This window comes from Aristolochia californica, unplaced genomic scaffold, assembly GCF_029961685.1.
Source record: "Aristolochia californica isolate CCGP_79_NKW_82.1479 unplaced genomic scaffold, dmAriCali1.0.hap1 SCAF_15, whole genome shotgun sequence".
Classification (NCBI taxonomy): domain Eukaryota; kingdom Viridiplantae; phylum Streptophyta; class Magnoliopsida; order Piperales; family Aristolochiaceae; genus Aristolochia; species Aristolochia californica.
The window spans coordinates 1414818-1436024 of record NW_027181826.1 but is presented as its reverse complement, the minus strand read 5'-3'; the positions used below and the strand labels follow the sequence as shown (position 1 = coordinate 1436024).

At 36.4% G+C, this 21207-nt stretch overlaps 2 protein-coding genes across 6 annotated transcripts; one reads left to right on the top strand and one right to left on the bottom strand.

Moving 5' to 3' along the window:
- Positions 1-1870: 1870 nt before the first annotated feature.
- LOC137951999 (protein FAR1-RELATED SEQUENCE 5-like) lies at positions 1871-9535 on the bottom strand. 4 transcript variants are annotated; one of them, XM_068799038.1, is made up of 6 exons: positions 9246-9535; positions 5129-7351; positions 4917-5035; positions 4689-4805; positions 4188-4532; positions 1871-2264 (listed from the first exon to the last, which is right to left on the bottom strand). In XM_068799038.1, the coding sequence occupies exon 2, from the start codon at positions 7346-7348 to the stop codon at positions 5369-5371; it is 1980 nt and encodes a 659-aa protein (XP_068655139.1). In that variant the 5' UTR covers positions 7349-7351; positions 9246-9535; the 3' UTR covers positions 1871-2264; positions 4188-4532; positions 4689-4805; positions 4917-5035; positions 5129-5368. The 4 variants fall into 4 exon arrangements, with proteins under 4 accessions (XP_068655139.1, XP_068655138.1, XP_068655140.1 ...); XM_068799037.1 differs by having other exon boundaries at positions 9427-9535; XM_068799039.1 differs by having other exon boundaries at positions 4188-4528; positions 9427-9535.
- Positions 9536-9974: 439 nt separating this feature from the next.
- On the top strand, positions 9975-16029 carry LOC137952217 (putative B3 domain-containing protein At5g66980). Of its 2 annotated transcripts, none has more exons than XM_068799295.1 (5): positions 9975-10131; positions 10475-10864; positions 11773-12130; positions 12220-12353; positions 15441-16029. In XM_068799295.1, the coding sequence occupies exons 2-5, from the start codon at positions 10784-10786 to the stop codon at positions 15714-15716; spliced, it is 849 nt and encodes a 282-aa protein (XP_068655396.1). In that variant the 5' UTR covers positions 9975-10131; positions 10475-10783; the 3' UTR covers positions 15717-16029. The 2 variants fall into 2 exon arrangements, with proteins under 2 accessions (XP_068655396.1, XP_068655397.1); XM_068799296.1 differs by lacking the exon at positions 9975-10131 and adding an exon at positions 10206-10370.
- Positions 16030-21207: the final 5178 nt, after the last annotated feature.

Sequence of the window (21207 nt, the reverse complement as noted above, 5' to 3'; positions counted from 1 at the left end):
CTTGCAACAAAGTAGTGCCCAGGGATATTTGTGTTTTTGAGCTGACCACTGCAGAGGTAGGAGTGCATTCATTCATAATGTATTTCAAGTTCACATTACCCCAAGGACTGATGAATGCCTTCTGTAAAGTTTTCTTATCCTTCTTAGACTAATGAAATGTGCACTTGAGTTGTATTTGCAGGACTGTTTTCATTACCAGTGAGTGAGCAGGCAGTTGCACTCTGTAAATGCTTTATTGTTATTTCTCTTTCCTATGCACAAGAACCCTGTTTTTTTTTCTTTTCTTCTAAAGAGTAAATTGATTTAGTGCTTCAAGAAAAAACAGGAAAACTTATTGACAAGTTTATCATCAATGTGCTTCATTTGTTCCTGTTCCTGTTTGAAAATTCGTTTACCAAAGTCCTTGCATTATGGATTCCTTAACATATGGCAAGGCTGATCTTCTATTGAAGTACTTCATGAAATTAGAGTAAACATACATAAGACCTTTCATCTTTCTACATATCTTCTTGAATTTGATTTGGTCAGGAGTCAGAAGATTTGATTTGGATCTCAACCAACTTAGTCTCAAATCATTGTAATTGACAATATTTTATATTAGCTATGAGACTCATATCAGCTGTCTGACTATTTGAAATTTGACAAGATGTTGGGATGAAGTTTTCATTCCAAATTAACTAAAGATTAAAGCCTCTTATAAGCATTATTCCACTCAAAACATCTTTTATCATAGAAACTATTGATTTATTATGGTTTTTCAACTAATGTAACCCATGATTAACTTTCAAATCTATAACAAAAAAAGGAGGCTTTTTAAGTGATCAAAGAGATTAGATGATTTATTTATTTATTGATTAGATCCTAGGATTTTTATGTTTCGACTCACCGTATATATGTTTTACTCTTCCAAAAAACTTATCGATAATTTCATAGATATATTATATAAAATTGGTCAGCTTTACTTTTTATTTTTATACTTTTCTTCAGTTTTTTATTTAAAAAAATATTCAGTACTTGAAGCAAATTTGAACAAACATTTAGCAGCCGATTAAGACCAGCACAAAATTAGCATGAAAGGAAAGAAAAAATATACTTATGAGTACTATAATTTTGAATCACAGGTTACCTTATGTTCTTTTTCTATAAGAAACCCACAGTTTGAAAATGATGAACAGTCTAACTCAAGTCTGTGCTACTATTTGAAAACTTGCAGGATTGTCATCTTCTATTCATTTTGTTTATCAGTAAAATTGTTAAGATATTGGAATCAATGTTATCAGACCTAGATTGACTTAGTTGACTGAATCAGATTCAAACAGATTTGTCATCTCCACTAGGTTTGACAGATTTTTATTTTTTGATCATCAGGTCTAAGAGATTTTAAGGCCCGGATTTACCAAAAAGCTAACCTAGCCAGATTAACCAGTCTGACTGACTGTTAAGCCTAATGGTGGATGTATGAGTGATACATAACATCTGCAAGTTTTATTGTAAGTAACTCTTCATCTAGTTAATTTGACTAACATGAAAATTCTGTTTGGAAATTTTTGTTTAAAAACTACTTAACTGCATCCAAATATACAACTCTAAATACAAATCCAATTTCTTTTTGTACAAAGAAACTGATTTTTTTCTACATGTTCTTTTTTTTTATGTGGTTGCCATTACAGCTCCTTTCGAATAAATTTTTCATATTTTCTATTCTGAATTGATAAAATGGGGATGATAGTATGATACTTTTCAGCCGGATAGAATCTGTTGAAACGGAAAAGTGCAATTGACCACAAATCAGTCTTTTTTCATCATTGGATATACAATGTTTCATGGTACTGAATCTCATCAATTATGGCAATTTTCATCTACTGTTTTAGGATTTATAATTGGAACAAGGGACTTACGTTATGATTCACCAAATGTGGTTATTTTCATCCACTGTTTTGGGATATAGAATTAGAGAACAGGTATATTAGCTTTTTTGATGAGATACTCCATAGTCGATTCCACACCTAGCCTTAAAAAAAAAAACTCATACAAGTCAATGCCATATGAAAATCTAATAGAATCATAACCCTCTTTGTTCAACGCTTCCGACTGTCCAACTCCTAAACTATTTCTTAAATTCAACCATCTTTCATAAAGACAAAACTAGACCGAGCTTTACAAGAGAGAGTATCATAAGTCATAACAGAAAAACGTGCACCTCTTCATAGCACAAGCTGGTCCCTGTGTCATTGACAGTGGTTGCTCAACAACATGCGGCAAACCTAGTAAAGTGAAAGCATATGATCGACATGTGAGTATTGTTTAAGAATCTTTCATGTGCAGTATACAAAGCATAATGATGCTGTGTCAATCCAACCAGCTCTTGGATCAAGTTGAGCCAGAAAAGGCCATGTCACATGGTTTTTAAAACCCAGTCCAGTTCTTATGACAATAAAAATGCTTCTGAAATGTTAAAATTTTGTTTTGAATAATATTGTTATATTAAGGAATAGTCCCACATGGATTAGTGAGATCAAAGATCTTGAGTTTATTATTGGCAGAAGAGGTTTCCTAAGTGGCTAGTCAATTTGGGATGAGCCTTGGACTCAACTTCACATGCTATCAAAGCAAGTACTCGTATGTGGGTATTCCACCCAAAATTATCCACGTGCCTACCCGTGAGAAGAAGTGTTAAGGAATAGTCCCACATGGATTAGTGAAATCAAAGATCTTGAGTTTATTAGTTGAGAAAGAGGTTTCCTAAGTTGACTAGTCATTTTGGGAGAGGGTTGTGTTGGGTATACGACCAAAGTCCCACATTGGTTGGAAGTGGGGAGGATCATGGATATATAAGTGTGGACACTATCTCTATTGGTATGAGGCCTTTTGGGGTAAAAACCCAAGAGCAAATCCATGAGGGCTTAGGCCCAAAGTGGGCAATATCATGCCAATGGGGAGATAAGTGGTGTCCATAGTCCTTACACCTTGGACCCAACTTCACATGATATCAGAACAAGTACTCGTATGTGAGCCTCCACCCCTTGGACCCAACTTCACATAGTATCAGAGCAAGTACTCTTATATGGGTTGGGCTAGTGAGTACAAAAATGTTGAGTTTATTAGTTGGGAAGGAGGTTTCCTAAGATGGGTAGTCATTTTGGGATAGGCCTTAGACCCAACTTCACATGGTATCAGAGCAAGTATTTGTATGTGGGCATTCCACCCAAAATTATCCACGTGCCTACACGTGAGGGCCTCCACCCAAAAATGTTGAGTTTATTAGTTGGGAAGGAGGTTTCCTAAGATGACTAGTCTGTTTTAATTTTCTGTTTAATAAAATATATCATCATTTAAACTAAGTAATAAAATAGTTGACAAAATTAATTTTTTAACAGATGATCTATTTCTATCTGGTAGTAATTAATCTTTAAGTACGAGGAAGAATATTTCTGTCCTTCCAAAGCACCCCAGACTTTAGTCCATGTGAGTAAGGCTTTGTGAAAAAATATCGACCTTTTCTTGCAGTTATACTATTAATATCTTATTAATGTTGTCTCTTCTGCATATATCTGTTCTCAACAATGTCTTGAGTAGTTGGTGGAAGAGCAAATCACAACCTGACTTTTCAATCTCTTCTCTAAATTAGTTCAAAGACATTGTAAGACATTTCTTTTATTTTTACAATAAAAGATAGAGCCCTCAATCCTACTATACTCAGCATAGATAAGTATGAATTTGTATATCACAGAACAACTTCAACACAGATTGCATTAGTGAACAAAGATTGAATTAGTGCACAAATTTCTACTCATTTACTAGATCTTACAAAGTCTAGGTAGCAAGTCGAAAACCAGAAGAAGCACAGGTGACAAATAACATAAGTTCCACTCTCATTTCAATTCTGATATTTGCGCAAAGTAGATGCAGGGCTGCAACAAAAGCTTCATTACCAGAACTCTTTGAAAAGAATAGGGAAGTGAGTCATACAACACTTGGGCTGATACTTTTTATTTTTTTGTTTTGGTTTAAACATAATTCACTAATAGTTACGATGCTACATTAAAACTAGGTGAACAGCAGATTCACAATAAAGTTATTAACAAAAATGATTTTTCAATCTTGGGACTCTCTAGAATTTCCAATGAAAAATGAACTAACAATAATTGGCTAAAATAATGGTCACAGTTTTTAGATAAGAGACTCACCTGTCACAGCCAGAACTAATTAACAATATTGCAACCATCATCTCATCCTGTGAGATCATCAGCATCAGCAGCTTGCCTTTGATATCAAAACTATGATGCTTCTTCCCCAACTTTGGTATAAATCGATACAATCATCATTGTGACTGTTACCCTTCACCATCCCCAGACACTTGTATCTGTGAAAGAATTTATAGACAAAACCAAGGAAAAGGAGTCAAGAGAACCTAGGAATTACATTACAAAATTAAAGAGAATAAAGTGAAGAAGGGGGCTGCTGGGAAGAGTCAAGAACTAATCTTTCATCCAGACTCCAGTTTCGCTGAATCCTGCCTGCTCCTTTGCTAACTACCCAACGGCAAAATTTATTAACCCATTGTTCACATACATAATTTCAAAATAGTTGATAGATCTTTAGCTTTCTAATATCTACACAATAATGATGAAGGAAGAAGATCAATAAAGATAGTAGAAGTATGTAAATACATAAATGTTTCAACTGACCTGTTTTATTGGCAACTGAGTTCCTCACTACTCTTTGAAAATTTGTTAAGGCTTATGACTACACAATTCTTGGTCATTTTTCTAGATTTGACGACACAGAAGGGGATAACATGCATCCTGGAAACAAAAGACAGATGGCAACATCATTCATTTCAAAGAATTATGCAAAAACAAAAACAAATCACCAATAAGTAATGAAGATAAACTAATCAACATTTTTATTATAACCTGTCGAAGTTAGTGTCATTGTTGAATGACATTTCGCCCCTCCTCTAGTCTTGCAATCACAAACAAACAAAACGCCAAAATTGTTGAATGACATAGAGCACTTTGCATATAGTACATGCCTGTGAATGTAAATTGGATGATCAATATATACAGCTACAAGTGGACACAATATAAACATGCATAAAATATACCATTTAAGCCAAAAGAACTACCTCAGCTTTGAAGTTGAAGAGTTAAAGTTGTTGACTGAATAATCAGTTGGCAATGAGAAGCAAAAGTGGAGATCATCATGGTGTTGTAAATTGTATTGCCGAAGTACAGGGTTGCTTATTGATTCAACATCAGTCAACTGCATATTCGTGTCTCACTGAAATCACCAGTTTTTCCTTTACTCCCCATTCTTTTTATGCTTGTGGGACTAACAGCAACCTCTACATTATGGGCATTGACATTTACCAATTTTGACTTGCAACTGCTTCTTCGGCTGATCTAGAAGGCTCTACCAGACTTATATTTCTCACAATTTCCTCCACTTCTCCCATTACCTTCACGTTGGAACATGTAAGATGTAAATAAGACTCCTCTGTTTCTGCAGCCTTTGCTGCTATCTTTACCATAGTGTGACAAAGATCCGCATACCGTCTCCCTATTGCTGCCTGAGCATCCACATCTATGACAGACCTACTATTATCTTTTATATCTCCTTTCTTTGCATCCATTGTCCACCTCTTCAATATGTATTGAGGTGGAAGAAAATCAATATTCAAAACATTAAGAATCTTCAAAACATGGGAACATTGAACACCTGTGAACTCGAACATATAACAACTACACCAAAAACTGCAATCTGTTTCATTATATCTAACAATGTGGTTACGAGTGTTCTTACCAGCAACAGAATATAAAATTACACTACCCTCTTTTTCGACAAAGTGAGCCTTATGCGTGAAAGCAAGCTTACACTCTTCATGAAAGATTTGGAACAAATTTGGTGTGTAAAGTCTTGCCATTTGCTCTAGAATTGGCAACTCTAGAAATAGTACTGGAGTAGTGGTAACCATCTTGAAATCCTCCTTAAGTTCACCATAGCGATGTTCTTCAACTGCTCTCTCAAAATGCTCTAGGAAATGAATTGGGTCTAGTTTAGAACATAAATGTCGTTGTAAGAGCGCATTGAATGCTTCACTCCGTTGTGTAACCTTCAAGTTTGCACAAAATGCACATCTTCCATACACTTGAGCCCATTTTTCTCTTTCCACAAATAAGTCCTGCAACCACTCATCTTCTTTCAAATTGTAAGTTTCAAGCATATTGTCCCATGCCTTCAAAAAATCTTCAACATCCTCACATTGATATACACATCTATTAAAATCACTTTTAAATGACGTTACACTATTATAAATATGCGGTAGATGTTTGGCCGCAGTTTGAATAATATGCCATGTACAAAGCCGATGATTTGTATCAGGTAAGACAATGCTAATGGCTTTTTCAATGGCTTCTGATTGGTCTGTCAGAATTGTTTTTGGTTTCTTCCCAAACATCCCACTAAGAAAAGTTTCAAACAACCAAATGAATGACTCAACAGTTTCATCGTAGAGTAGTGTTGCCCCATAGACTACGGCTTGATTATGGTGATTTACACCAAGGAACAATCCAAATGGTCTCACAAAGTTATTTACTCTATATGTGGTGTCAAAAATAACCACATCTCCAAAGTGCCCATAATCTACTATTGATCGTGCATCTATCCAAAAGATATTTGTTAATTGATCATCAACATCAAACTGCATTGAGAAAAAGGAAGAAGGGCTTTTGTAATGCATCTTCTTGAAGTACTCTACAATTGCTCCAGCAACCCCAATTTCCATTACTTTTTGCCGTTTGTGAGGCAAGTAATTTTTTACACCAATGCGAAGGTCCTCCAAATATACTTGTCCACCACCTTGCTCACTTTGTTCACTATTTTTCTTTGTTGCACCACTAGATTCATTACCACTATCACCTTGGGCAGTTGAAGCTTTAACTTTTTTCCTTTGTGACCTCAACATATGGGCCTCGCTCAGAGGCACATTTACATGATTATGTACTGATTCAAATTTTGTCACTTTACACTTTCCATTAGATTGAAGTTGAAGCCAAATACCTGCCAAACACCCAGTTCTTGTCAATGGACGGGGATTTTTAACATTTTCTCTACGTCGATCATACCTACGATAACCTTCTCTTGAGCAAACATATCGTCTATCTACCACTACATCTTCCTTATTTTTATGTGACGCACTTTTTCGAACGCTAAACCCTTTTCTTCCAGCATATTCATTGTAAAACTCAAATGCTTGATCGTAGGAATCAAACTCCATCCCTACATTCGGCTCCCAATTGTCTTTGTCTTGATGAGGACTTTGAGGTTCCACCTCATCAGTCGCCATGACCTACAAGGATAAACAGAAGATATTTGATCGAAAGATAACTAGGCCACATGCTATATTAGTGCAAGATAGTGATCATCTTTCATAGTATTTTTTCTAACAGTCAAATATGACATTGTCATATTTAGCTCACTAACTCATATTTAGATCGTAAGATATTTTTTTACATAACACTAACCAAAACTCAAAGGACTCTCCTCCCTCCGTCCCACTCCAGTAAACAAACAAGCAAACAAACAAGCAAACAAACATGTCCAACATCTTATTTTGACAATTTTGCAAAATGTTGTTGTGCAAAGGCCACCAATATATAGGGACTACCAAGAATTAAAAATACTACTTAAGACTAAGTTTGCTGCACATAAAAAGAGCAAGATTAGTTTTGTGTAAGTGTTGAGATGAGCTGCAACACTGTGAGTGCAAGATAGTGTTTAAGTTTATGGCTGAGTTGATGTCCAAAATTAGTCCATGTATATGTATATCTATCTCAATAAGAACGATAACTTCTATACACAAATTCCAAAAATTAATTGGATCATCAACTTATTCATCTTTCACTGATAATCTTATGACAGACTTACATTAATTTTTTAGCAGTCAGATATAAAAACCGAAAACTTACATAACAACTAAACTACCATGTAAAACTCTCATAGTGAAATTTATCCTTGAGAGTGTAAACTTCATGTTCTTTTTTGGAAAATGATTGACTTTTATAAGAAGGAAAGGAGAAGGGGAAGGAACCCCACACAACCGGGGGGGCCACCTCAAATTATAGCAAACAAAAAAAACAACAACTCCGAACCATTACAAACTACAGAGGATCAAATAACACTAAGTCAGGGAGGGCAGTTCCATCTTCCGCTAACTAGTTCACTGCAGCATTCGCCAAGCTAGCAACATGGGTTCATGTGAGAGATGACTAGAGACATGTAAAATTCATGCTGTGACAAAACAATCGATTTCTTTAGCAAAGATGAACCAAAAAAAGAAAGAGAGAAGAAGAATTAGATAATGATAAATAGACTTGTTTGCAAACACTGCTAGAAGAATTCAAACAACATAATGCCCTAAATCAAAGTATAAATTCTACCAGTAGCATTCCAAAAACACACTAAGTGCATCATGAAATTAATTATGCTAGTAGAATTGTAAAAGAAACAGACAACCCAACTATTGAAACAACAAATAATAATTGTCTATTAGATCTATCTAATTCTCTCTGTTAGTTCCCTCTGTTTGCCATGCATTACTTTTTCGTATAGCATGAAGATCGCTGCTTTGCAGCTCTCTTCTTTTAAAATAAAATCACCCGCCATTCTACTTAAGAAAACAATAAAAGAAAGAGAAAAAATTAGTCCTTATTATGCACAATAGGCTTAATATATCAAACCATACTTAATAAACATACTTTGCAGAACACATTAAAGAAAAATAGAAAGAACAGAAAAAGCCTACATTTAGAGAAACGACACTTCAAAAAACAATATATTTTAACAAGAATTAACGTCATTTAATTTTACGAGCTAATATACACAACCTATCAATCATTTTCAAAACATTAAATAACGTCTCCAACAAATTAATGGCATATATCACTTCAGAATCTCAAGTACCCACCTTCTCCAGTTCGAAAGATACATAAAATTACAAGAATGCTTCAAACAAGTCTAAACATCGATTATATACAAGTCTAAGCATTATATACAACGGAATTTTTTTTTTTTTTTTTTTTGAAACTGTTGTACAATAGACATTCTAGAAACAAAGTTTAAGTAGAGGTAATAGTTATAAATAAAAATCTGTATAACAGCCTGCTCGAACAGGTCGCCTTCTCTGAGGAAAATCCGACTTGGATGAAGAAGTGGACAATATGGGGGAGATTAAAGATGGTTACCTTAGCTCCCCATGAACTGTTTTCGGAAGGGAAAATAACACTCAGGTTGAACGATGCATCATGCAAGCCTTTCAATCATTGGAATGGAGACAACATGATAGATAAAATGGGTCTTTCCATGAAAAAAAAGGCGTAATTATATGTATTAAAAAAAAGACGATAAAGGAGACAAAATTGGTACCTTAAAACCGCGAAGAGGGGTTCGGGGCAGCAAAGTAGATCAAATAGACCGGAGGAGCGGAAGCTCTGGCACAGCTTAGGAAGAGGCGCCGACTCCGTCTGATCCTCTGACTAGGAAACAGCCTGGAAGCACCAGCAGACGCACGGGAGTTTTCCCTTTTTAGTCACCTTCAGATTCCTTCACTGATTCAAGTGAACGACAAGAGACTTTCCACGTTGCATTTTCTTATTGGAAGGCGTATCTTTTCGCTGCTCCTCTTGGAGTAGAATGAGCCACTTACGTTACGCTGCTCCGACGTAAACCGAGCGGAGCACCGAAGACGCGATGTCTAGCAGTCTTGGACTCATCCGCTGTGCCGTAGAAGTCTGTGTACCGCTCTAACGGACACAATTCAAACATGTAGGACGCATAGATCCTGTCTCCTTGATTTTGGTGGAATCTCCAGAGTTTTTTTTATCAAGCCAATCAGGTAGCTCCGTAAACAGTGGAGCCCAATTCCTGGACTACATCAATGACCTAGGTCGAAGTAAATGGGCCTTACACAGAGAGCCCCTGGTCAGTCAGCAGCAGGTGGGTGAAACCGATCGAAGCGATTATCATTGTCACTACTACGGATTTTGTACCTGAGGATTTCAATCTTATCGGGAAGAACAATCATGGAGAGAAAGGTACTTGGAGGTCGCAGAAATCCTATATGTCGTGGAGGTAAAAATTCTTAGCTTACATGGGTTGCCACATTTTCCTCAATTTTCGTCCTCGTCGGCGGGAGGGGTGAGAGGACACAGGGCGATGGGATTGGACGGCAGGGCCTCCTTTTTCTCAGAAAAGGCGAGGGGGACGGCGGCGAGGCGGGTTGGCGGGAGGGCGGCGGCGAGGAGGGCAATATGCCAGTCATATGGGTTGCCACATAGGCTGCCATGACAGTTAGTTGTGACGTGGCAATTGTAATTAGCAGCAGCTCAACAGAAAAACCTGTAGACGTTTGAATAATGATTTTTGTCGTTTCGCAAGATATGATTTTTCGGTTTCATTTTCACGTTTCTTTCAGGACGCACAGTGGAGATTCGAATTGATGAGGAGGGGGATGGAGGGGAGAGCCGGGTATTAATGTTCGTCTTCCTGCTTTGAGTTTTTTGTTTTCGCGAAGCCCGGAAAATTTGTCAACAGCGAAAGAAGTGCTGGAAGTTGAAACTGAATTGCGATTCATCTGGTAGTCGTCACGTGGAAGGCACGTGTGATCCTCGCCACCTGCCCATTTTACTTGGTTCATATCGCAAACCTGCCCATCGTGCTTAGCTCTTATCGCAAGCGTGGTAGACTTCTGTAGTAGGACTGTAGGAGATTAGTTCTTTCAGCAATGGCACCCTGTGATGCTGCGGCGGAAGATCACAAGCCATCCTTCGTCAAAATCATGTTCGGAGATTTTGCAAAGAGAATGGTAAGAAGTTCTTTTTCCCAATTGGCATCCGCATTCTCTGTTTCTCTGTTTTTCGCTGTTAGAAAGCCCCATTGCTTACTTGAAAAAATGGGATTTTGCTGCTTCGGTTGTTTTTTTTTTGTATGTGTGTTCTATTGTGACAACGAAGAGGGATGAGTGGTCTCATCCTTATTCTGTTCTGTTATTTCTCACTGAGCCTCCCCGGTTGGGATGGGTTTGATGGAGCTTGTGAAACCTGGAGTCATGTTGGCATTAACTCTTGATATGTACTAGCTCTTTGTAGAATATGTCCATGGTGCAAAACGGGAGGCCTTCTTCTTTACTTTCTGGTACAGCAGTCTCAACTACTTACCACGCCTTATTAGGACAATTAAGTGTTACGTCATACAAATGATCAATGGGTGATGCAGCCTATACAACTTCACCCCCTTGGTGTCTCAATGCTTACATTGCCCGAGGTTGTTAAGCCTTATGAACTGAGAATTTGGGATGTACAGCCCTTAGTTGTCTTCTTAAGAAGTCTATTGTCCAGATTCCTAGTCATTTTAATCTGCTTGTTTAGCATTCTTTGACTTTGAAATTTTGTTGTTGCTTCTCTCTCTTTTCAGCAATACCTGATATATATTCAAATACGTTAGCTGATACAGGGTTTGGACAAAGTAGCTCTGTGGTGTATCAGTTTTAGGTACAAGGTGGTAAACTTGGATATAATTGGAAATATCAAAATTTAACTTGGATTCAACACAAAGAGGAAATAAATAATGGGTTCAGATGAGAAAAAGGGGCCTGTAAGCAAATGAGATGCCTTCACTTGCAAAATATAATTTTATTCATTGTATGGTTTTATCTCTCCTTCATTCATAGTTTTAGCTATTGGAAATGTAACTCTTAACTGTTTCATTTTGTAGAGGATACCATCATCTTTTAATGGACATATAAAGGGAAAGCTAAAAGACAGATCTGTCCTCACGAATGCTAATGGGAGATGCTGGCATGTAGAGATTCAAAAAGTTGGAGCCAGCTGGTGCTTCCTGAATGGCTGGACAAAGTTTGTGAAAGACAACTCATTGCAATTTGCAGATTTCCTGAGTTTTACATATGATGGTGAATTGAATTTTGAGGTCATGATATTTGGTAAAGATGGAGTGGAGAAGGAAGTTCCAGTGCAGGGGTATGATGAGTTATCCACCTCAGTTGAAGATCAGCAGATTGCAAAAGAAAAAAGGGCCAATTCCACTCGCCTTTGTCTTTGTAGATATAAGAAAAGTGAGGCCAAAATCGTACATTTATTGTATTTAATGTCTTCTTTTCCTTCAATTTTCTTAACAGTTTCCTCTTTCTTTCACATGGAGTAGATAGAAGTATCAGAAGGAGAGAAGACGGCAATGAGCAAATGAAACCGGTCTTTAAAGCGCATAGATCTTGCCCTTTCAATCTCAATAATCCTCATAGTGCTGTGATCTACAAATCATTTAGGACCAATGATATTGTAAGCTTTACATATCAGCCATGTTCCTGCTTTTTCTTACAGTTTAAGTGCGTCTGTTTATGGATTGTATATACATTTCATGTATGATAGCTTAAGTAAGAAATAAGAACTGAAATAAGTACTGCAATTCAATCAGAGAGTTAATTATCTCAGACAGCCGTATGCCCAGTTTTTCTTTCTTATCACTGTTGATATTACTGTGTTATTGAGGAAATAAGAATAAGAGAGGGAGAACATTAGTTGTAATGATTCTTCACAGATCAATCAACCTCTGTATATGGTAATTTGATCAGTTTAGGAAATACCTCTGATCTATGAGACACTTAGGAAACCTTCTTACTACTCATATGACAATCAAGAACCTGAAAATGACACAACTTTGCATTACACAGCTCTAGTCTGAGACCCAAAAAACTCTCTTTCAGATCTGTGCTACATCTGATTCTTGGACAGTTACCCTTTTTTTTTTTTTTTCTCTATACTAAAGTTTCTCATGTGATGTAACTCAAAGTCAAATTTTGCTCTCAAGCTTCTCTATCTCTTTAATGCTCAGGATAATAGAAGGTCAATAATATCTTTGCAGGATGAATGCTTTGCAGTTCCTGTTTGTGAGGGAAATAAAGCTTACAAACCCATAATAAGGCAATTTTGGATAATAATAAGATTCAATGTAATTCCAAATGCAGGACACAGGTGGACTTTTTGGTTTAGATTCACAACATAGAGACTATCACAAAATATGTCAAGAGAAGAGAGAAACTCAAGCTCTTGGGAGAGAGGAGAGAAGATACCAAGGGAGAGAAGGAAGAGGAAAAGAGAGAGAGGTGTATGGACGAATTTGAGCCAGAGGAAGAGACTTGAATGCTCTACCCAATGCCTTGAGGTTATATTTATAGTTTTGTGAAGGTGTTTACTATGACTACAATGCCCTTAGGGCTACATGCTTTAAAAAGAAAAAATCATAAGATGGCATATACCAGCTTGCATAATTACAATTCTATGTCATCTCTATGAATGTTCTCCTTATTTACTAGTCATGCCACCCCTACACATGTGGGTGTCTTTTAACACTATCAATAGAGTAGTATAGTATTTTTTGCCTGCATTTTATTTCAATTTTGATTATGGTGTCTATAATTGAAGTTATTGATTATATTGGTTATCCTCTGATTCTTTGAGGTTAGAATTAGTCTCAAAGTAAAGAGTTTTAAGATAAAATCTGCCTTCTCCAAATAGAGAATTCTAAGGTAAAAGAAGCCTAAGTATTTTAAATATGACAGTTCTCTGAAAATGCAAAGTTTTTAAACAAGTTAAATTAAATTAAAAAATTAGAAATATTGTTTTTCTTAGAATTTAGATATAACTTCTCTTATTGGAGACTCACTCTTTTAGAAGTTCTCTAATATACTTAAGAATTACAATTGTAGACACAAAATTAAAACTAAAACAAATGTTCCCTTTTGGAATTGCAACAGATCTTATTACTGTCTACAATTGGGAATCCTTTATGATGATTTGTATCCTTTCTTTTCCATAAAACAAGTGAAGTTCACAGCATTCATCCTGTATAGATATTAGTGTCTACCTATTATCCTTTTTAATGAAAAGAGTATTTTAATAAACTGAGTTAGTTCGTTTCAGAAACTTTAATATAACAAAGTAAAACCAAAAAGATTACCGTCCAATAAACAGAAGTAGCATGAGTATGACACATGGAAAGTAGTTCATTGGTTCTTAAATCAGAGTGCTATAATACAAACTGCTTGTGTTATCAGGTTTTCTGATTGTCATGTTAGGAGTGAAATTTTTCCCTAGATAGATCAAATTACTGTTGTACTCTTGTATTTGTAGAACCAATTCACATATAGAGGTGAGAAGAACCAATTCAACTGTCACTCTTTTTCTTAATTTTTATTTTAACATAGTGAGAGGTAAGATCTCATGTTCTTTATTATGGCTGTTCCCTCTCTTGTAACAGTATATACTATGAGATTGTGCTATTAGAGGGGAGACCTTTGTTCTTTTCCTTGTCTCTCCTCTCTCTGCACAGAAGAGAGGAGGAGGCAGGGGAGAACTCCCCCACTCTGCCACCCCTCCTTGCTGCCCCAGAAAAGTCTCCTCCCCTGTTCTCTTTAGCTAGAGTGATTTTCTCTTACCCCTCCTGGATCTTACAAAAAAGGAGGGAACAACTTCCCCACTCTTCTCCTCTCTCTGCTTGATGAACCAAAGTGAGGAAAGGAGGGGGAGGGAGTGTCTTTCCCTTCCATTCTTGAAAGGGGCCCACATGTGGACCCTATTTTATTTTTATTTAATAATTTTTTAAACAATTTTGTTTATTACTAATCTGCCCACAAATTTAGCAAACTTATTTGACCTTATGTGAAATTAGGTCTATTCATAAATACACTATCTAGACGGCTATATTTGGAATTACAGCACCTAAAGAAGTCATATTTGAAATGACCCTTTTAAAGATAACAGTTCTCCAAAAATAATGTTTTCAATTAAGTCTAAGATAATTGGATTATAAGTAGAGATGTTTCTGGTTTAGAAACAAGTGACAATCATCACTGTTATGAGTTAGATTCGTTTTAGTCCTAATATAGAGTTTTAGAGAGAGTTTCAGAGTTCACATTGTAGAAGGAATGGGAAATTCCTTTTCAAGGATGTCATCTCTTATTAAATTTACTTACTAAAAAGGTAAGGCCTGTTAATATTGATATATCCCTCGGTAATTCACACATCTGCTGAGTCAAGTTACGTAGCAAAATCCTTTTTGTTTGGTAAACTATATTTGTTTTTTGGCTAACGACTATGACCATCTTTTTTTCTTCTCTGTGTTGCTGCTGGCGTTATTCAAGCAAACTTAACTGTTGCCACTAGTAAGAGAGCAAATAAGTTCAGCCTCTAAAGGATAAATGAGTCAAAAGGAAGTTAACATGATGATAAAAGGGAATTTGGTTTAGCTTGGATTTCCTTTCACTGTCTTGTATTATGCGTTTTTTGGCTATCCTTTCTTCTGTCACTGAGTTTCCATGTCATTTGGGAACTTGCCTAATACTAGGCTTTCTGATTGTAAAAATGCAGAGACTTCCGAAGGCTTTTGTGAGAGAAAGTGGGATTGGAAAAGAAGGTACGACTCCAAAAGTGGATTTGCTTGATCCCAAAGGGAAGCGTTGGTCAATGTACATGACCCAGGGAGGTGAGGGTCGTTGGAATTTTGGGAACAAATGGCGTGAGTGTGTAATGGAGAATAACCTTGTTGCTGGGGATGTTTGTGCTTTTGAGCTCATTGGCAGCAAAAACCAGGGTAGTCGTAATGTGTTGCAGGTTCATATCTACAGAAAAGGGGGGAAAAGATAGGAAGCCATTAGCAATGCCTCCTGGATAGATCTTCCCAATTGAATCTGTTGGACAGGATGCATTCGGACAGATTGTAGCCCATGGACAAGGTTCTTGTCATTTTTCTTCTTCTGTTATATAAAGTATAACACTGCTCTGTAGCTACCAGCCTGCATTGTGGATGCTTGATTACAGCACAAGGTTATAATTTTTTTTTTTTTTGTTAATCAACCAGTTTGCTTTAGGTCCATATAAGGCTATGACAGAACAGCTTTTGTCTGTAAATTGGCTAGAGCAGACTTTCCTTTGTTGAGAAGTTAATGAAAATGGCTGAGAAAAAGGGCCTATGCTTCATTTCATACAATATTCAATCTCAGAAATGGTTGATTGACTCTCTTTTTTCCCCTTCTTTTCTGAAAGGAGTGAGAAACATGTTGCATAAGAATGAGAAATCTTGCGAAGTTTGAAGCGTCCCATTCAGTGGAACCGCTCGACCCACTTTTTATCTCCTCTCATTCCTACTAGCCACTGGATCAAGTACTCCTAGGAAATGAAAATCAGAGCTTTGAACACCTCAACATTTGCGCGTAATTGATTGTAGAGAGAGACTTGACCAGCAAAGAGACCTCCCCTATAGCTCAACCTTGTCTCTTCTGCTTCATTAAACAATGGCGCCTAGAAGTTCTCAGGCTAAACAGCAGCGGATGCCTTCCTTCTTCAAAGTGATGGTCGGAGACTTTAGCAAGAGACTGGTAACCACATTTCTGTTTCTTTCACATGATCTTTAGTTCTGTTTTTGTTACTTGGAAGCTTTAGTTGAAGAAAAAGATCGAACAAAATTAATTGATTCGTTAATCTTGGACGAATTTTTCTTTTCAAATTGCTGGTCTGGGTTTGTCAAAGACAACTCCCTGGAAATCGGAGACTTTCTTAGTTTTTCGTTGTGATGATAAATTATTGAACTTCGTCGTGATTATACTCGGAGACGATGGATGTGCTAAGGATATTACAGACGAGAGAAAACAACCCAAGGTGAAGAAAGAGTTGGGAAAAGAGCTTTCTCCATCTCTTGTGATTTTCATAGGCGAGACTGCTCCAGAGGAGACTGGAAAGAGACTACCATTTGACGCTGGGCCATGAAAGCGGCCTGAGGGGTCGGGTTGTGAGTCTCCCTTCTTCTGACAGAGGATTGAAAATCTGTTAATTACAGTCTCCAGTTTCTTATTTCTACCATCATCTAGCGGTTCTTCTTATTTTCTTTCATTGGAACATCTTCCAAAACTGTCACTGCAGAGAATTCCCACGGTTTTCGAGAGAGAAACCGACCTGTGGCCGGGTTCCGGCAATAGAACATGCGTAAGGGATCCAAGCGGGGAGTCTTGGCCTGTGATCATTATTCTTTGTGAGAAACGCTCCGGTCGAGGTGGATGGAGGGCGGTGGTGGAAGGGAACGAGTTGGTGGGAGGTGATGTCTGAATTTTCGAGTTTATCAACAACGCGGTGTCCAAGAAGCGGAATCTGGTTTCTCTTCATATCCTCCGAAAAGGAGGCCGACTGGAATGAAATGACGAAGGATTATTCTCTCCCTGCTTTGACCAACTTTTGCCTTCTGAACCGATGCCTGCTTCCATGAACGAGATGTCCCAGAAAATCCTATTTACCAAGATATCGAATTCTAACACTTATTTCCTAAACTATCAGATTTCAAATGGTCGCCGGGAAACAGAAATCGTGCCGAAACGAGAAAAGTCGGAGGAGGAGCTCTGGTCCCCGGTCGTGGTGGGGATGGGCAGAAGAGGAAAGAACAAGAGTAAAAGATGAGCCGGTAATCTAACGCCCCAACGGAATTTCAACGGGAGTTTGATACTTTAACAGCAGCACGCTTCGCGCGTTCACCTCCACGCCGGAGGTCGTCGATTCATCTGCGGGTTTGATTATAAGAGTGTTAGAATATATGTTTGTATGGATCCGGCCATAATATTTGCGAGGTTGTTTTTTTTTGAGTTTTTTAGCGCACTGGTTTCAACATGGTATCAGGTTGGTCCCGAGTTTGAATCCCGCTCCTATCGAACTGGGATCCGTGGGATTGTTTTTCTAATAGGTTCGAACCTTTTAACGCACTAGTTTCAACAAGGTTCATCTTCTCTGCAGAGTAATCACCGTTCTGTGCACAAAAAAAGAAAGTTTTTCGTGGGCGTTTCGCCGCCATTCGACCCTTTGAAGATCGCGGTGGGGGTTAGTTGAAGTGAGATTACTCCCGCGTTACTTATTTCCGGTTCATGTATAATGAAAGGGGGTTAGTCCACAAAGAACTTGAATTGAATTGAACTTAAATGAATTGATTCAAATTTAACTCATTTTTTGGTGGTAGTGTAGACGAGTTCAAGTGCACTAGAAAATAGATTCCAGTGTTAGTGCCCCCAAATGAAAAGTATGATATAAAGAAGAGAATGAATAACCTTTTATAATATACTTAAATAAAATATATACCTAAACAAATAATTAACCAAAATAAACATGGTTACTACACTTATAAGTGATTTAATGTTTAGTATTAGAATATATTAATATCCTAATTAATGAAAAACTATATTATATTACTTAATGATTATAGTTTATTATAAATTAAAACAATAATTACATATGACTAGAATAAATTATTTAAAATAAATAAAAAAGTTTAAAATAACATAAGTGAATATAATAAATAAATAAATTATTTTGTAATAACATAAGATATAGTTTAACATTAAAACTCACTATTTTAATACAAAATAAAAAAATACATAATAAATAAATAAATATATTAATTTATCAATAACATAATATATATTTTACATATTATTAATTAATAATATATTAACAAAAAATAAAAAAACTAATGGTTTAATTAATTGGATAATTAAACCAATTATGACGATAGTTTAATTTTTCCTGGTGGGTTAATTTTTCCTAACGTAGGAAAAATTAAATATTGTCTTCCTTAGCGCACGTCGTTTTCCTTAGCGGCGGGCCAACGAGCAACGACGATGGAGGCGATGCTCCGACGGTACGCCGAGAGGGAGAAAAGAGGGAGGCCGAGAGGCTCAGGCTCTCGTGCTCTACGACGGAGGTTGAAAGGGAGAGGAGAGGGAGGCCGAGAGGAGGGAGGAAGGCCGACTAGGGGGGGGGGGGGGGAAGAGAGTGAGGCCGAGAGAGAAGAGAAGTTGGGAGGCCGAGAGGAGGGAGGAAGGCCGACTAGGGGGGGGGGGGAAGAGAGTGAGGCCGAGAGAGAAGAGAAGTCGGGAGGCTGAGAGGAGGAAGGCCGATTGGGGGGGAAGAGAGGGAGGCCGAGAGGCTCGGCCTCCCGTGCCCTGTGACTGAGGTTGAGAGGGAGAGGAGAGGGAGGCCAAGAGGGAGGAAGGCTGACGGGGGTGGGGGAAGAGGAGGAGAAAAAAAACCTTGTTGAAGGATCGCGGGGGGAGAGGGGAAGGAGCAACGCGTGTCGCGTGCTTCAATTGGTTGATTCGCAAAATAGGTATAAATCAGTTTTCCTTGATTTTTGCCTAAGCGAATGAAGTGGTATAATCTCACTTCAATATAATTCATTCTACACTAACGTCATTATTTAATTAACTAAGTAATGTGGAGGGAATTCATTCCACTTCATTGTAGACTCCCCCCTCCCTTCAAGTGAATAACGTCAATTCATTGGCTCAAGCAAAAAACGGGAAATTTAGATTCAAACTTGTTTTGGGAATCAAACACTTTAAGCTCGGGACACGCGTTGCTCTTTCTCCCTCCCCCCCTGTCGGCCTTCCTACCTCTCGGCCTCCCGACTTCTCTTCTCTATCGGCCTTCCTCTCTTCTCCCTCTCGGTGTACTATCGGAGCGCCACCTCCGTCGCTGTTGCCCGCTGGCCTGTCGTAGTCTCCCGCCGTTGAGGAAGACGATGCACGCCGTGAGGAAGACGACAGTTTAATTTTTCCTAAGTTAGGAAAAATTAAACCATTGTCATAAAAATAATAGTTTATATTTTTTATTTATAAACTAATTATTTCTATTTATTTAATATATTCATTTTATAATTACTATATTAAATTAATAGTCATAATTAAAATATTTTAAAATAAATATTTGATAAATTGTTTTGGTTTAATTATCCCATTGCTATAATTAATTAAACCAATGGTTTTAAATTTTGTGACAATATATTATTAATTAATAATACATAAAAATATATATTATGTTATTGATAAATATATATTTATTTATTATATTAATTTTTTTTATTATTGTATTAATTTATAATAAACTATAATCATTAAGTAATATAATATAGTTTTTCATTAATCAAGATATTAATATATTCTAATACTACACGTTAAATCACTTATAAGTGTAGTAACCATGTTTATTTTGGTTAATTATCTGTTTAGGTATATGTTTTATTTAAGTATATTATAAAAGGTTACTCATTCTCTTGTTTATATCATACTTTTCATTTGGGGGCACTAACACTCGAATCTGTTTTCCAGTACACTTAAACTCATCTACACTAACACCCAAGGATGAGTTAAAGTTGAATCAATTCATTTAAAATAAATTGAATTTTTAACTTCATTTCAAGTTCATTGTGGATTAACTCCCCCTTAATCGAGAAATCTCCCATCAGGGGCTTAAAGCAGAGAAAGAACTAGGTAAGTTTTAATTAAAGAGTTAATTAATAAAATAGATTTAGGGTGAGCTAATTAGAAGAAAATAAAAAAAATTATGCACCTATTGGCTACTCAAGTCTCTAAGTTCTAAAATGATTTTTTATGTAATATAATTTTTATAAATAATTAAGAATCAAAGTAATTATAAAATTACATTTGCTCTAACATTTAAAAATTGTACTTGTATAATAGTTTATATTGATATTAAAAATTTAAAAATAAATTTTATTATATAATATATTTTAAATTAAAATCTTAATAATTTTAATTTAATATATAACAACATATTTATACTATTTGAAGATAATAAAAACTCATATAATAACATACATAACAAAGTCCCCCTACATTGGTATATAACATACAATAATACTCTTACATAATTGATAAAACGGGTAAACGGGTTGGAATATGTATTATTTGTTCCGTTTAATAAATGGTAAAACTGTAAATAGGTAAAAAGACGCAATTACGTACACGAGTAAAGTTAATTTTTTTTCCATTTATGTTATGTTTAATAAATGGTGGATAAAAATTGAATAATTGGATAAAATTGACTCCCGATAAGTGTACCAAATATTACAAAGTATTTATATTTTCTTATGTGTTACCTAATTTGCTTAGGTGATATTATCTTATAATTTCATTTTGACGGTGACCCCATACGATTAGCTTCAGATTAAATGTCGATCTCAATAGTAAATCTAAAATTCGACTAAAATTTTAACTTCGACCATTTGATCAACTTTTAAAATCTTTATGTTTTGTCAAGAGTTTCGACTTTGACTAATGGATAGATTTTTCCATTTAGTAAT